Raw genomic sequence first — 18,000 nt, 5'->3', positions numbered from 1 at the left:
GGAAATATTGGAAAATCAGTGATCTGATTAATTTCCCCCAAATGCCTATATGTTCAATTTTGGTGGCCACAGTATAATGCCTTGTTGTTGATGCATCTGTTTTTATTACTGAGACATGCCTAAGAACTAGTTCTGTGACACTGAACACCTGTAGAAAACCTATGGCTCACCTGCAGGGATTTCTGTGGTAGTCTTCATCCTTAGCGCAAACTAGGCTGTGAGCAGAGAAAGGATAGCCCGTGTCACACTCACACTAAATTATGCTTTTTAATAGATATTTGTTTGAGACCTCAGTCTATCTTCAGATATGGTTTTGCCACTCAGTTGCGCTAGAATTTGCAGAGACTCCTGTCACATGAGCTGAATTTAATTGACAAATCAAGACAGCACCATGTATTCGTCTGTTGTTACGATGCTTATTAACTAAGATTGGATACCGTTTCCAGTTCCTAGGGATCTAGGATTTCTCTAACTGTAGCCTATTTATTTCCATAGGCTGGTTCCTTGTGAAGCATCTCATAGCACCAGTTTCACTATCAGCATGCAATGGGAGCAAAGAACACCCAACAGTGTTGTGTTTGTAGGCAGGTAGTGGATGCGTGTTCACTCTGCCAGCAGCCTTTTGCACTTCCAGTGCTGCATCTGTGCATCTGAAACCTCTATTGATGGTGCAGTGTGTCCTGAATGACAGGGGGAAAGGCTCAATGCCCAGAACATATTCCCACAGGCACAGCTGTTTGAATGACCTCTGTTCTATAGACATGGCATTCCTCTGCACATCAAACCAAGATGCTGCTGCTAGAATAAGATCTCAGTGGAGATGTCAGCTTCACCACTGACACAACACATTTTCTCAGTCTGGTGTCGCTTCAGGCTTTCTGAGTAATGACTGTCACCTAACTGCAGGTGATGGCTTCTCAGCATCCCCAGGCTTACACATGGTAGCAGCAGCGGCAGAGGGGATCTAAATGACCAACAAATCGGCATTAAATTTCAAGTAAAACTTCCTAGTATCTTTGGAAGCCTGGCAAAAGTGAAAGTGTATCCCCTTGAATTCGTTTAGCTGGTAGGTATTGAAAAGGAAAAGGCAGGCTTCCTCAGCCTTGGCCCTCCAGATGTTTTGAGACTACAGTTCCCATCATCCATGACCAGTGGTCCTGCTAGCTAGGGATCATGGGAGTTGTAGGCCAAAAACATCTGGAGGGCCGAGGTTGAGGAAGCCTGGGAAAAGGAATATGCCAAAAGTGAGTTGGGGTGAGGGCTGTGTTCTCACCCCAATTATCTTTGGCATGTTCTTCTTCCTGTTGCTCTCATATGCCTTCAGCTTGACTGAAGACTGTGTGTACATCCATTCAAGGTGTGACAGGGGCCTGTTCAATCTAGCGCATTTTCGCACCAAGAAAAAAGTATGTTGGGTCCTTATCCAAAAGATGTTTGCAGATGTCACAGCCTCGACAGCGCACTCTGAGGAAGCTCTGCAGGGACTCATCAACCATTTTGCTCAAGCCTGCAAGGAAACCGGCCTTACCATCAGCCTGATGAAGACCAACATCCTGGGTCAGGACATTGCCAGCACTCCACACATCAGCATTGGTGACCACACATTTGAAGTGGTAGACAATTTTGTCTACCTGGGTTCCACTATAACCAGCAACCTCTCAATCAGCGCTAAGCTGGACTAGCGTATTAGCAAGACAGCTATGAAGAAGGCTCGCCTCTTCAAAAGTGTATGGGAGCATGTGATGTTCATGTCAATACCAAGATGACGGTCTACCAGAGCATGCTGCTTTATGGAAGTGAGTCATGGGCAACTTATATCTGCTTCAACATCTTCCACATGTGCTGCATCAGGAAGATTTTGGGTATCATATGGCAGGACAGAGTTTCAAACAAGGATGTGCCGCCTATTTCAGCTTAGTCATGTCCACAGAATGGAAGATGGCAGATTCCCCAAGGAGGTGGCTTCAGGCACTAGGCCTATTGGCAAACCAACATTGCATTACAAAGATGTCTGCAAATGAGGCATGAAGGCTGGCAACATTAACTCCACCATGTGGGAATCCCTTTCTGACAACCGCAGGGCCTGGAGACAGCAATGACTAGAGGAGGAATGACCACTGGGAGGAGTACAGAGAGAAGAAACACCATGGCGTACCTGTAGCAGGACAGCAGGACACCTTCATCTGCCCCAGCTTCTACAAAACATGTTTCTCCTGTATTGGTATCTACAGCCACAGCAGGTGCTGTAACTCTCCAACAGTATGCCTTCACCCCCTAAGAGACACTCTTCCATTGTCTCCTGAGACAGACAGAGCCAAAACGAGCTTTATAGTCTTGTGATAGTTTGAGATTATCTTTCTTTGAACTCAGATTACTAGCACCAATGTGATTCTGGGCTTTGGAATCTGTGCTTTTGACCAGCAGCCCCTGTGGGATAGGGAAGCAACCAGTTTGAGGGCAGTAGGCAAAAATATAAAGGAATAAATATATTCATTTACTTATATGTCCACAAGCATTTCACAGGTTTATTTCACAATAAGCCCGTCTTCTGTGAGCTGTTCTATTTCAATCACATTTCGAACAGTCTATAGCTCTATGAAGCTATAAATATTCTTTAAACTGAGATTTTCCTAGATTAATATCCCTAGGTTGCACACACAAAAATTGCTTCAAGGACTGCATTTTTCTGTATTAGATATAAATGGAGAACTCTTGATAGCATGTATGCGAGGTTAAGCACTGCTGAGGGCAAGATTGCTGTGTTTGGCTGCCTTCAAATCTCCATTTCACCATGAATCTTGCAAGCTAGCCTTGGGTAACTCACTGACCGTGCTCAGCTGTCATGCTAAAGTAAACCATAGCCTCAAATTGGCTTGTTTCAAACAAATCAAAGTTCAGCTGACAGGAGAAGCTGTGGTTTTCAGAACTAGAACCCAAAGCTTCTGAGTCCTCCTCATGGCCACTCTAGGGAAGATGGATTGTTTGTGCCAGAAGCTCATCTAGGCTTATTCATGTCATGCTTAAACTATTGCTTAGCCACAGGCATAGCTAACTTGGTGCCCTCCAGTTGTTGTTGAACTAAAACTTCCTCACCATTGGCCTTGTGAATTTAACAACATCTGGAAGACAACATGTTGGCTACCACCAGTTTGATATTGGGTTTGTTGCTGGTTTTCTTTTTCTTTTTTGTATTTTTGTTTTAGATCTTATGACTTATGTGGAAATTGTTTAATTTGGTCATGTTTGATGTTTTATTTATTGTTTATGACTACTTTCGTTATGTTTGTAGTTACGTATTTTTTTCATGTTGTAAGCCACCTTGAGCATGACATTAATCATGGAAAGGCAGCATACAAATAAAAATATGTCTGTTTGTATTATATGACTTGCAAACATTATCCCTTTATCTTGCCAAACCTGACTGCCATTGCTTTGGGTGAAATCTTAAGTCCCACCTAGTCCCTATTCAGTTCAGTAGGACTTACTTCTGAGTAGATGTAGTTAGGATTGTGCTGTAAATTCATGTTTGAGGCTGTAATTTTAAATGTACTTAATAAATGTGAGTGATCAGAGTTGTACCTGAACCTATGATGCAAATCGAAATCTTGAAGTGTGAGAAATAACCCCTTATTAAATATATTTACATGCGTCTTGTTAAGGCTTGCTAAAGTCGATCTGCTTGCTAGCTCACATGCTTTGTTGTCATACAATCCATATACTGCATGATGCTCTCCAAAGTAACCCGAAACTTTGTTGATTCCTGCAGCAGAAGGAAAGGATATTGCTCAATAAAATAAGTAAACAGACATTACATGCAGTTCGACTTATTTGACATTTTTTTACAGCAGCCAGAATATTGTCTGCTTGTTTCTTCAGCTAATCAAATGTTTAAATGTTTACATCTCTTTTAGCAGGGAAGATTCAAGGCTTCCTTTAGCTGTAATTTTTGCAATGAAGGAAATTAGGAAGTCCACGTTTTTTGCACTCTTGAGATGGAAAGTTTACTTCAAAGCTTTGCCAAATTTGTAAAATATTTGAGAGGTCTGATTATCTACACTTCAAATAGACAGCTCTCAGAAGCTTTGGGCAGAAGCTAGTCCTTTGTTTATACATTAATTTTATACCATCATGTGAAGTTTTATGTTCGTTCACAAAATGCATTCCTGGTGCTTACCTGCAGATCGGAAGCACCCTGGGTCAAAATATAAACAAAACTGGCCGTAATTAGAATCTGAGTCCTCCAGAATGTCTTTGAATATTTGCCAAAGAAATGCTAGTTGTGTGAAATTCTAACTGAAGATACTTCTTATGCTCCCTCAAAAGTTCCAAGGAACAGGGTGGCTTTTTAGATGCAGAGACGAGAGAGATTGCTCACAGCATAAACAAGAGTAAAGAGAGACAGAGTAGAATCTGGATTTTGTTAACACAGGATGCAGCTGGTACTTTTCCCTAGGATAATTTGAGGTGGGGGGAGGCCTCTCTCCACCTTCCTTTGACAATGGAATCTACTGTGCAGTGTAAATCTTACTCGTTTATAGTCAGCTTGGGTAACCAAAGTATCCCTTAAAAGAGATGAAAGGAAAACATGAATTTACAAAGATCATATCTAGGGTAAAGCACTTACAGCACAAACCTTTTCTTTTAAATACCAAATAAACAGGGCAAAGCCAAATATTTGCTTCTCACAAGCCAGAGAACAAATTTACTTCTTATATATAGCAGCTTCTGCTGTCTCCTTGCGTGCAGTTTGTGGGTGAGGTGGCGGATAAAATGTTCCCTCTCTCTTCATTTCTATGGCAGAACTTGGCCTGAATGAACCATTTTCTCCTTAGGTACGCTGTCGCTTCCTTCCGTTTCGGGCTTCTTGTCATGGGGAGAACCTTGCAGTGATCCGGTTGCCATTCCAGCTGGAAAGCTCATTTGGCTTTTGGTTTGGTCAAAGTAATGAAGGAAAAGGAGGCTGCGTGCATTCGTTTTATATGGAAAATAGCTCTGGAGAGAAGGGGACAGGGAGAGAACGAAGAAGCTCTAGCATTATTTTTCCTAGTGCTTTTACTTTTGTGTTATACTTCCGGTCTTTGCTAAGTTTTTACACATGCCTCATTTCAACCCAGAAAAAGAGACAGTGAGTGTTCCTTAGATGGTTTCATAGGCTGCTTTGCTTTCTTGCTTCAAAATACTGTAATTGAAACCAAGCTAACCAATATGCAAAATTGAGTGCCATTTTATACACAGTGGAATGGTGTAGCAGCCTGAATAAACTACTTTGCTACTACATGCGTCTGAGGAATTTTGACACTTGCGATTTTCCAGATATCTAAGATGTGTTATGTCAAGGCATTTACAATTACACTCTGGCCCAGTGAAGTTCCTGATACCTTCCCCATGGTTCAGCGAAGGAGAGCCCCCCCCCCCCGGCCATGGGTTCATATGCTGCTGCTGCTTCCTCCCTTCTCATTCATGATTCCTTCTCCTTTTTTTAGAGCTTGCCACCATGCAGTGTTACGTCTGTAGCAATGTAAATGCCTAGCTGAAGCCTGCTTCTGACCATGGTTGCAAACTCTAGTCAGAATCTAAGCATGTTTAGCTTTACCATCAGTGTTGACACAATGCTATATCATCTGAAAACATAATGCTAGCTCTGAAAAGGGAACAGAAAGAGTCAGAGGAGGGAGCAGGAAGGAAAACTCAACCCCACAGGGCACTCCTGCACTCCTAATTATAGCTCGGAAATCGGAAATGTCCCATTTGCATCGTGTCTGAAAAATAACTTGACCATATTGTAATTCCTTTTCAATAGATGTACAGTTGTCTTACTTGTGTGTCTTAATGAAACAGGAAAAAGACAACATTAAACTAATTCCCACTCTCTGCTTAGACCTAAGGCAAGATACAAAAATCTGAGCTGAGGACAGGATTGGTGTAATGGTTGCTGATGTCACAAAGTCGTCTCCCCCACTAGCAACTGGCCCCAGATAGACATTTGATAATATTGTTACAGGAATTAGCTGCAGCTGCCTGGGAACTGAAAGGAAGTGGGAAAAGAAGCAAAGTTAATTAAGTGTTGAGGTTGTAGAAGAGGACAGAGGAAAAGGAATTATTATAGAAGTGCAGAAGCTGTTCAGATCTGGGTACGTAATTTATGGTGGTTACTAGTCTTGTGTTGCTTATCTGGGTCTTCACATTGTAGAAGGAAGAGGAAGGTTGGCAGGAGAAAGACAGAAGGAACCAATTATGTGTCTTTTGGTAAATATATCTACCAATAGGGCTTGAATAGGACAGTGTCATAGTGAGCAGGTTGTCATACCAAGGAGATTAATATGGTCAAACTACCACATCACTTCTTCATCTTTCATTGCAATTTACAGTGCTGTGTACAGAACACTGAGCCATCTAGTGACCACATAATATATTGCAAGGGAAACAAAAGATAATGGAAACACTGAAAAGAAAAAGAGTTTGGCAGTACTAATGAAATTATGATATGTGGTGGTTTAGTGATATTTCAACTAAGATTACATGTTTGCCTTGTATGTTTGTTTTTTTAAAATAATAATAATCTGAGTTCATGTATTTGTACTGGACTAGTGATTTCCAGTCAGTTCCTGAACACATCTAGATTGAGACAACTTGCTTATCTCCTAACTTCCCCATCCTAGTTGCATTCACCGTTTCTTTATTTTGCTCCTTTTCTATGTGCTTCTGCTTTGCTTGTTAGTACTGCTACGCTTGTATATTACCCTAACCGGGCATCTCTTCTGTTTTAGGAGAAACCCGATGCCAGCTCCACATCCCTACAGCTGCGATCCCAGATTGAAGTAAGCACAATGGCTGCAATGATCTATTTTTGTTTCTGCCTTCAATTTGGTATTCTGCATCAGTCAGATAATAAAGCCTGCCATTGTTCAGCCTCAACTCAAAGCAATGAATCTTCTCTTACAGGAATCCCTTGGCTTCAGCAGTGTGGTATCAACACCAGAAACAGAAAGAAAGTAAGTTTTGCTCTTTCCTTGTTCATTAAATTTTACACGAACTACCAGTTCGCATGAAAGTACTTTCTTTATATAATCCCACAAAATAAGTTACTAAAACAAAATTAGTACCAAACTTTTCTTTCTCTGTCTGCTAGTGTCCTTTTTTCTTTCCCTACCTTTCCCAATTGATATTATATTCTGCCACTTCATTGTTGTTGTTTTAAATACATTAAAATAACAATACTTGACAGGATTAAGATATGTTCCTTTTACGCTGTCCGAATAAGAAGGGAGGGAAAAACAGAGAGCAAAGCAAATGCCTGCTTAGGCATTTTCATTCATGCTTTAGAGTTTTATATATAAGCCTCAGCCTCTGAGTTTCATACCTTAAATGTCAGAAGTTGTTGTGTCGGTAGACAAATGAGTTTCCCCTGTAACCTTAGGAAGTGTCCTTAAGGCAGCTGCACGGTGGAATATTGTCTGAAGAGGGCAAGTCATTTTAAAATTACCAGAGGTTATGGGCATTTGATGCCATGTAGAAAACTTGAGTGGCCAAAAGAGACATGATTTAGGCCTGCACTCATCAAATGTGACAGTTTGATTGATTGGTGCTAGCCTCATTCCCCTAGATGAGCAGTATTGCCTCGTCAATCCAGGCAGTTACATGCTTGTAAAATCTGCTTGCAAAAGAATGTTCTTTTACTCTTCTAGCTATAGCCATTGAACTCGTCTTGTCTTTTCCTTATACAAAGTAAATGAAAATGCTTGTGTAGTTTTCTGCTAAGGCCCTTCTACACATGAATAATGTGCTTTTGATACTATGCTTGATATAAGTTGTAGTAGAATAATCTAGATATTGATGGAAATCCCGTGGATCCCAAAGAAAACTGGGTATGGGATGGTGTGATTTCTAGTCTGAAGTCCTCCTTGGGCCCATTTCTGGGCCAAGGAATATATATATATGTGTGTGTGTGTGTGTGTGTGTGTGAGAGAGAGAGAGAGAGAGAGAGAGAGAGAGAGAGAGAGAGAGAGAGAGAGAGACTTGCTGGTGGTTGAACAGTGTGATGAGTCCATTTTGAAACCTTTTTTTTGCAGAAGTAGTGTTCCCATTTTAAGTATCACAATGATACCCTTCTTTCCTTTTAGCAACTCACCCTTTAGAGGAATTTGAATTTTAGTCCACAGGTTTAAAAAAGTTGATTGTGGAAGCAAAAATCAGATCATAGCTTATCTGTCCTACTTTGCCTCAGTTGCCCCTTTGAGGTGATTGCCTAAGTAATTACTAGAACTTTTATCTCATTTTGTAAGAATCAAATCTCCCCTAAAAGGTCACTCTACTGAAATAGTTTTAAGGAGAAAGTTATTTTTAAAATCTGTAATTGTAAAAATCTGTAAACTTCAGCCCTGCACTCTTCAAATTGAGCAGGAAAAGGGTGTTGGGTAATAAAGGTCCACAGACTGCAGTGGGGATAAGAGGCAGATACTGGTTTAAGTTATGGAAAATGTGTGAGTTGCAATCTATGCTGAATCAGTGAATCATTTCATGCCATGTAAACTCAGGTATACACTAGAGCAAGTCTTTCCTTTCTTGTGAGAAGTCTTAGCACCAAAATTTAGAAATCTTTTGGTTTCTCCTGACAGAGGAGAAATTGTCTAGAAGCTACTGAGTCACAAGGCAAGCCAGTGCTCATGAGCGACTCCATATGATGTTGTCAGCATTTATATTACATTCCAAATGTCATCCCTAACATTCTTGTTTTGGATGCAGTGGTTCACAAAAGATGTGAGGCTGCCTTTGAAATTTCGAATACTATGGCATGATGATGCAGATGAGGTACCCCTGCCCTTCCCTAAGGGATTATATCATTTATTTAAAAACTATAACTTAGTATTAGTGAATAGCCAATTTGCTAGGATATACCATGAAGGCCTCATTGGACCTAAGGGCGATAGTTTAATGTGTTTAACCTGGAACAGTCTTAATCACCTAGAAAAATGTAATTGGGGGTCTCATTTTGAAATGTGGATGAAAGGTACTGAACCTTCCCGTTCCTGCTTGTAGCTCTGCTTCCAAGCACTTTTTGCCCAGCCATTGCCACACAGAATACTGAGGATAAAAGTGCTTGGGGAAAGAAGTTTTCATTGGAAGGTTTTGCACTATTGTTTCTCTTACCAGTATTATGCCCTTCTGCTGTTAACAATCCAACACTACACACCTTTTCTATGCAGAGGGCTGGATTACATGACCCTTGGGGTCCTCTCCAACTCTCCAGTTTTATGATTTAAGGTAGATTCTGTGTTAAAGTACACAGAAAAACAACCATTGTCTAGTTTGCTTGTACGTCCCGCTGTAGTTTAAGTGTAACTTTCCAATGGGCCCAAGAAATTTGGGGACACATTTCTTTGACTTGAATGTGCACACTAGCCGTAACTAGTGACCATAACTAGAAGCAGCAGCAGTCATAATACACCAGGTGTTTGGCTATGCAACTGCCATAATACAGCAGGGTTTGGCTATGCAACTGCCAGCTTCTAAAGCACGGCAGTCTTATATAGTTGAAGGAAGCCAGCAATTTATCCCATTCTGATGTGTGGGATTTTTGTTTAGAAATAAATACCCTTTTCTTGTCACGGTAATGAGTGATGTGAAATTTCCAACATGATGTTTTAGCAGAAGTGCAACTGCCAGGAGCCATCTGCATGATGTAAGATTCTTGCCAGCAAATTTTTTTTTTTTTAAAGTTCTTTTATATGTTTAAAAGCATGTCACTGCTGCAGAATATTTTACCAGCTGCTCCACTAGATTTGTCAAGGCTGAAGTAAAACTAGTGAGAAGAATGCAACTCATTTTCACACTTTTAAAGATCTGAATCTTTCATAGTAAATTCTTTAAAGGGAGTTTCCTCAAAAGCGTAGCTAATCCTGGATCACCACTGCAATTTTTAGAATGTCTATAGATCCAAGGGTTCAGTATGTGCACAGTAGCTTTAAAGTAGCTTACTGTACTGGGAAATCAGCAATGAATGGTATTTAGAGACCCAGGTGTGTATTGCCAAGTTCATTTTGCAAACTTTAAAGATTTCAGCTGCCTTTTAAAGACTGGTTGGAATGTTGGTTCTTTGAACCTGCTTTGTGTTTGTGAGCATACATGTTTGTATGTAGTTATGTTGCCAAAGGGTGGGGTGGGGGGAGCTCTGGACAGTTTTGTGTATTGTGATTTAAAAACAGGTTCTCATTCTCTTTGTTTGGAGGTAGCATTTCTCCATGCCAGCCTTCAAGTAAATAGAAGATTCTCCCCAGTTCAGGGTTGTTACCATCTGTCCAAAGCCTGTGAGAACTGAGTTGGTGGTCTTGGTCCAATTTCTACTAGGCAAATACCACAAAAGCTACCATAACACTTGGCATTAGACTAAGGGAAAACTCAACTGCCTACTGTAAAATGTTACTAAATAGGCATACAGACTGATTCGAACGGTGGAACCTCCAGAAATAAAGAAAAGCGTGTAGCATATATTGCAAGCTTCCATTGCTATAGTAACTGTCCCTTATAAAAAGGAACAGCATCTGTTTTCTGTTTATTTTCTGTGTAAGTATGTTTGTTAATGAATGTGAGATTCATAATAGGATGTACATTTTTCATTGTGAAAGAAAATTGGAGAACTTTCCCAGAGCACTGATTAATTTTGTGTGCAACTACAAGTGTAACTTTGTTACAAAGGGATCCCCCTTGTGATATCTTGAAAGTGACAGCAGCTCTCCTGCAGTTGTTTACTCAAGGAAAGGAGAAGAGATCTGGTGATCACTGTGTATTTGGCAGGAAATCCAGGTCAAACCAACTCAAACCTTCTGCATCCTGTCTTTCATCCTGTTTTTAGCAGGGGAAGAGGACAGTGTATTTCCCCCTACTTTTGGGAATACATTTTGGTTTGATTCGAAATAAACCGATCTAAGCAGGCTACCTCCTGCAGCCTCTAAAACTGAAGGTATTACAAGCAGAATAGGGAAGCCAAAGCAATTGTTTTCTTTTGATCTTCTTGGGGCATTCAGGAGACCCATTTAGTTAACTTAAAAGACAACTGTCACCAGAATGTGAATTTGCACAGCATACACTGGGTGTTTAATCAGTCTCTGAACCCAACTCTTTGTCAGTGTAACAAAAACAGTTAAACCAGGGAAGTTGTGTGATATAATTGCAAACTGAACTTTGACACCCGTGTTTCCTTATCTATCAAGATACACCAAAGGCCTTTCTGCCGAATTTATTATAAATTTATTAGAGACACTTTACGCCATAGTCCAGGGATAATTTTGACCGATTTGTCCCTTGTGGGATGTTGCAGAGTGGCATGGTTATGAATGGTCTCTGTGCACTCTGAACAGTGGGACATTTTTGAGGAGCTTTGCATTTCAGACCATGGGAGCTTCTGTGTCTTCATCAGCTGTGAGATGTGCTCACTGCTGCAGCTGTTTTGAAAGTGTAAAATCATCATGCTGTGCACTGGTCTTGTGTACATCTCATGATGAACTACTCAGCCTGAGTGCATGCCCTGTGATATGATCTCTAGCCAGAGGGAGGAGTTTGATGTTGTTATGATTTGAGTCTGCAACTAATTTGGTTCTTGTATTAGCTCCAATGTTGTTAACGAAGGAGTCAGTACAGCGGAGTTGGTATACTTGCTAATTTAAATGACTGTGAGTCTGAGCAAGCAGGCTATATGCTTCCCTTTGTAAAGGAATCATTCACATAGTTTTTAAAAGTTTATTGTCTTGGATGCAATTTTAACAAACCCCAAAGCAGTACTGCAACTTGAGATCTAATCCAATAGGGCAATGTGGGGTTGCCACATATGTACACCCGGTCATTTTTTGTTCCCCCACCCATGATACCACATCAGATATTTTCACTTCAAAAAGCTGCCCCTTTCATTACTCTCCAACATTCTTTGCAGCAGGAGGAAGTTGGAAAGGAAAATTAGCAAGGCCTGTGTATATGTACAGAAGCATTTCCTATCAGCCAAATTTCTATGGGTCCCAGTCAGTGTTCAAAACTCCCATTGTTCTAGGTGCATTTTGTGACAGGGAATTTCATTAATACAAGCAGTTTCTGAGCTCTGAGAGCAGTACTGCACCTAAGTTTTTAGATTAAAACTGCCACTGCAGGAACGAAAGGAGAACCTTTTTCTGCCTCCCCACTTCCAGCCACTCTCTGAGGACTGGAGAAGGGACCCTCATAAGAATATTAAAGGGGATGGGCCAGGGAAGTATGGCTTTGATTTTTGCAGTCTTCAGATGAGGATTAGACCATGTGAAAAACCAATATAAGATTTTAGCTGCAGTTAATTCATTTTCAGCTTTATATTCTTGTTATTTAAAAAGTGGACCTAAACACTTCATTGCAGAACCCATAACCTAGGTTTAAAGTGCCATTTAGCTCCTAGCTTTCATATCTCAGTTTCTAACACTGGTCCCAGTATAGATCTCCAAATCATTCTTACATTTATATGCAGTTTCTCTATCAATACTCATGTGCACAGGTCACCTGATTTAAACAATGGACTACCCAGAATTCTAAAGATAAGACTGTTGATCTTATTGTGGTTAATGTCCAGACTGCAGTCCTAATCTAGAAGGATGCTGAATCAGTACTCTGGGTGATATTATCAGTTGAGTGGTTTAAGTACTGTCATGTTTAATTCTAGCAGATTGTCACAGCAACCAAATTAACTATGACATTTTACTATGAGCTCATCTGCAATAAGCCAGAATAACGACAGTGATGAGAACTGCAAAGCAAAGAAAGGGCAAAGGCCAAAGCAAGGAAAAAAGGAAAACTCTGGTATGAAACTTGGCTTTTAATCTAGAGAATGAATGCTTCCTCTTGGCTTTGTTAACTGCTATAAACTAGATTAAAAAGGGGAGGGGAGAGCAGTCTCCCTCAGACTTAGTTAAACTTGTTCCAAAGGCAAAATGGTGTTTTTTTTGGGGGGGAGAAGAGATGGAGTGTTATGTTTGAAGCTAAATTTCATTGGTGGCCAAATTATTCATGCTGCTTGCAAATAATTTCCCTGAGAGAAGTAGGGCAGGAAACTCCCACAATAACATTCACAATGGGAGTGAGAAACCAGCCAAACAGTGCTTGTGACATGTGACAAGCCAGACCAATGTGCCTCTGAGCAGCTGAAGGAATGTTTCCTGGCAATTGTTCTCAGAGAAACGAAAGCCTCCTTTCAGAAGAATGTAGAGCTTGTTGCTGCGAGTTAATGCTGTTTGTCATGACCCAAACACATTTGTAGATGGTGATGGGCTGTGTACCTTGTGCCAAGCCGGTCTTTCTGCCTGTATATTTTCAGACACCAAATCTGCTTTTGTGTGTGCCTCCCTCAGCTTTAGAATCTACTGTTTACTGGCCTCCCTTTTTTACACGCTTCCTGGTGATCTTCATGTATTAACAGATAGTTCAGTGTTCCCCAACCTAGCCCTTTCTAGATGTTTGGAGCAAGAAGGCTGCTGAGGTTTTACCCCTCCCTTTTTCATCTCTGGCCTTCAGGCAACCTTTGCCAAAAAGAAGCTGACCTCCGTAATCTGGAGGCAGGTCTCAGCTGGCCAAGAAAATTCCAAAGTGGTGCTCTGCCCTTTGATTTCAAGCAGGGAGACTGGACAGGGTCAGGCAGTACTAGTTCTGTCACTAGAATGGGTCGACCCATTCAAGCCTCCATCAGCTCTTGAGCTCTGGTGGAGAGTGCGTGGCTCCACCTAGAGATCCTTGCCTGGGTCAGGCACCTGGCCCCTCAAGAACCAAAGGTTTTACAGAAAGAGGAAAAAATGCAGCAGTTCCAGGTGTGAGTAACTAGATCTAGATGTTACTGCACTCTTCACATTAGTGTAGTTCTCTCTCAGTGTCCCATGTAAGTGGTGGCACGTAATTCTGCCAGAGGTGGAACAGAAGTATGGGCAAAAAGCACTAATCGTCTTCCTGTTCTCTGAGTCATACAGTACTTGCCCAGTCTGAGCATAGAGAATTGCCATGGATTGCCAGCAGCCCCCTCAGTGCTGGGAGAATAGAAGGCCTTCGGGTGCAACTGAGGGTGATATTTCCCACTGCTCATCTTTCTATGGGGGCTTCAGATTTATCTTCTCAGAGTGGGCTCAGCTTTGCTACAAATACTTTCTGATGTATGGGAGTTCCTTTGGGAGATTATCTCAATTTTGGTTCTCATAAAGCAGTTCTTGGAGGTGAGATCGTAATGGAGGATGTTTGGAATTACGAAGTGGGTTGTAAACTGCTTCCTTTTATTCAACTTCAGCCCAGTTTTCTCAACACAATCTCTTGGGACAATTTCTTTTGTAAGGCCCAGAGCTTCCAGGATATCTTTCTGAACCTGAATGAGAGATGGAGATCTTTGTCGGCCTCCACTCAACTCAAGAATGATAGAACATGTTGATCTTCCTCTATTGGTGGGCCTGATATCTGCTTTGGACCTAGTTTTTCTTCAGTATTTGGTCAGTTCCTATAAGGCCTCCCTAGTTGTTGCTTTTTTTAAAAAAATTGGCTCTTCCAGCTTTTCATACATGGCTTGAAGGAGACAAAGAAAAATCCTGTTCTTTTCCTGCCTATTGTCATGCCAGTGAAGGGGTGTTCCCCTATGCTTTCTGTTTTGGACTAGAGACTTATAGATGCAATATAGATACCATACTAGAAGCCAGGTTTTGTGATCTTACTCATGATCAAGGCTGCTGTGAACTGATGGGACCTGCTTCCACTGTAAAGTAAGCACAATCAACATGGCTACCTCTCTGTTGCCTACATAGGGGGGAACAAAACAAAACAAAGGCAGTGCCATGTTTGTAACTGCTGAGAAAGTTTTGACCTGCTGAAAGAGCCATTGCTATGGAGACCTAATGACAAGATAATTGAATGGAACCTCTCTGCTTTCCATGTTTCTCACACTGATGCTAGCAGGGTCAGAGCCCCTCAGACTTGCATTTCCCTTCAGGTCCATGCAAATCTTTATTGGACTAAAGACCCATTTTCCTCACAATGTCATCCCCCCTTAAATAAATTATCTTGAAGTCAGTCAGCTTCTCTCATAAAGGTGTCAGTTTTCACAGTAGTTTAGTCACTGGGCATTGTGTAAAGCAGGCAGATAAACAAACCACCTTCAAAGGAAGCAAGCAAAAGGCTTTTGTATTGGTGCATTTTGTGCTCCAAATATAAGCAATAACTTTATACCAGGCTATCTGTTCCATTTGGTTTGTAAATAGATGCTGGGAAGGGAGAAGAGAGTATAATTTTATGGGCGGTTTTTAGTAGCTGTCTAATTTTTAGGACCACATTATGCACCTGTGCTATTTGCATTCAATAAATGAGATCTGGGTATATTTTAGAGCACATCTGTATTTATGATTCTTAATAGCAAAATAAAAACCAATCAGGATAATCTTATTCTCAGTTTCTCTTTGTGTTGCTGGGGGGGAAAACCAATGACCTTTCCGATCTAAACAGCATGTTCATAAAAGCAGCACACATGGTGGTGTTTGTTTCCATTTACTGTTCTGCATATTGCAGAAGCACAAGGCTATTTTATATTTCAGGTCACAAATGGACTCCGTGCCTTATAAAGTCAGCCGCTGTGTATGCAAAATAAACCCCACAGATGCCTGACACAGACTAGAACGAGGACAGGTCTGATGAAGTTAAAGCTTTACTAACTCACTGGAAGGAGAGCCAGAAAATAGTGTTTACACCGAAAGTAGCTTTCCCTTTTATCTGTGTGCAGTGCACTCAGTCTGTAGAGTGCACCCCACTGCCAGGATCACTAGACTTTTGAAAAGGAAGTTATGAAGATTGGAAATGGGTCACCATAGCAGTGAGGTGTGTGGCATCCACCACCGCAACCCAATGGAGGATCATTTGGGGCCTGCTATCAAAAAGTATTCTTTTTTCTTATTATTTGCCAAAATAGTTTCAAAAGCAACCCAAAAAGTCACTTAGGAGTATCCAGAAGAATAGGGATGGAAGGAAGGATGCATGGGTAGGTAGGTAGATGAAAATCATTTACCTGTAAAATTGTTCATACTGGAGTGTTCCACATTCTCGGTGCTTATGCACCAGAACTGTTGACTAACACCCATTCTATTTTCTCATTCAGTTTGACCATTTGTTGGACCATAACTAGACAAGACCAGCTTTGCTGGAGTGTACTCTGTGGTCTAAAAGTGAGGCGTTGCAAAAAAAAATCTTGTTGTATCCCAGGTCATATGTTTGCCATTTCCAAGGAACCTGCTGCATCTTTCTTTCAACAATTCCTTTTTCACTTATCAAGTTTTGGGGCATGGACCTAGAAATAATGTTGACATTAAAGCATGAGATTAAAGTTATGAACATTTTTAATGGATTTGATTTCACACCAGAACTAGAATCTGGTAGTAAGCAGATCTCCTTATCGTGGTCTGTAATTGGCCATCTATTCTATGTCTTTCTTCCTTACATGAGTCAGTATCTGTAGAGCCCTTTTACTATGTGCGTCGGAGTGCATTTCATTGGGAAGTCTGCTAATGAAGCTGTACATCAGAGCATAGCAAAACCAAAGGGCCAAAGCCATGGAGTAATGGCATTTGGCTGCTTTTCAGACATGCAGTGCTGAAACTTCTGCCAAGTGTCACTGCATCATTAAGTTTCAGAGCGAGTTGTCAGTCCATGAATGGAAGAACACAAATTATGTCTGGTGTGTGTTCATAGAGAAGCTGCAGGTTCAACACAGTCAGAGCAGCATAATTGTCAAGTCAAACAATAAGGCCATTTTCAAATGCCATAAATTCTTCATCCCACATATTTAAGGAAAGTAATAATTAATCATTCACACCTTGGGCAAGACTTGAAAGCAAAATACTTTATAGAATGCAAAGTCAAAGGTCCTTTTTTACTCTCCAGCAAACATTGCTGTATACAAGTGTGAAAAGGAATGGGAGAAATATACAACTGGTACATGCCTTCTAGATAGGAAAAGTCATATTTTGCTTTCTAGCAGCTACCAGTGGGCTGTTTAGAAACAATGAAGGCAGCTGGTGTATTGTAGTAGCTAAGACATTGAGCTGTTAACCCAAAAGTCCCTGGTTCTGATCTTGCCTCTGTCACAAGTTGATTATGATCATTTCCCCCCCATCCATAAGCACCAACTTGAGCAGAAGATTGGAAAGGCTGATGATGCACATGTGATGTCAAGAGGAGCCAGAGGCAGAGCTGAACATGGGGGTGGCACAGTTTCAGTGGTCCTTCTCCCAATGCTTTGCCTCCTCCTCCAACACTGGTCCAGGGCTCCTTCCCCCTACCTTTCTCCTGTGTGGCAAGAAGCTGAGTGTGACAAAACATGTGGTCTGGGCTCTGCCCCCAGAAGAATTTTTTGGGGGGGGTGCAATGGACCAGAGCCCCATAGAGTTGGCACCTATGAAATCCGCCCCTGATTGTCCTTAACATGGGGTGGGGGGGTATTTTCTTGGAGGGACTGAAAGAACCTGGGTCCCTTAGAGCTGGTGCCTGTGCTCCTACCCAAATCTTCAATATGGACATTATAATAAAAACATACTTATAGGTTGTTATAAGTACATCTGATAATTATATATCTGGTATGGTGTATGAGAAATGTTCTCACTTTAAATAGTAACAAGTATTCAGAGATGTACTGAACGTGGAGGTTCCATTTATCTGCCATGGGTGTTAATAGGCTTATCTTCCATAGAATGATTTTAAGCATTTTTTTAAAAAAAAAGCCATCTAAGGTTGAGCATAAAATTTACAGTTAAATTCTGCCTCTCATGAAACTCTTTAAATTAGGGCATGAGCAGTGGTCAAGGATGATAGGAGCTGGAAACCAACAACACCTGAAGAGCTACAGATTCTCCATCCCTACTTTAAATGGTTAAAAGCCAATATATTTTCTAGCTGCTGAACAAACTTCTGTTCTGTCTGGTTTCCGTTCGCTTTCCCAGACTCCCCCCCCCCTATTGTATCAAAAAGGCAATGAATCCC

The 18,000-nt window shown here is 41.1% G+C and overlaps 1 protein-coding gene across 8 annotated transcripts in view; it reads left to right on the top strand.

The window, feature by feature from the left end:
- SASH1 (SAM and SH3 domain containing 1) overlaps positions 1-18,000 on the top strand; it is a 548,281-nt gene that overhangs the window by 470,014 nt on the left and 60,267 nt on the right. For all 8 annotated transcript variants that reach the window (XM_028723624.2, XM_077925914.1, XM_077925916.1 and 5 more), the window contains 2 exons: positions 6,768-6,818; positions 6,943-6,992. In XM_028723624.2, the coding sequence (XP_028579457.2) occupies positions 6,768-6,818; positions 6,943-6,992 (101 nt within the window). The remainder of the gene's footprint in view (positions 1-6,767; positions 6,819-6,942; positions 6,993-18,000) is intronic.

The sequence above is a fragment of the Podarcis muralis genome, chromosome 3, assembly GCF_964188315.1.
Source record: "Podarcis muralis chromosome 3, rPodMur119.hap1.1, whole genome shotgun sequence".
Taxonomy (NCBI): domain Eukaryota; kingdom Metazoa; phylum Chordata; class Lepidosauria; order Squamata; family Lacertidae; genus Podarcis; species Podarcis muralis.
The sequence above is the reverse complement of the archived record's forward strand: the minus strand, read 5'-3'. Positions and strand labels throughout refer to the sequence as shown.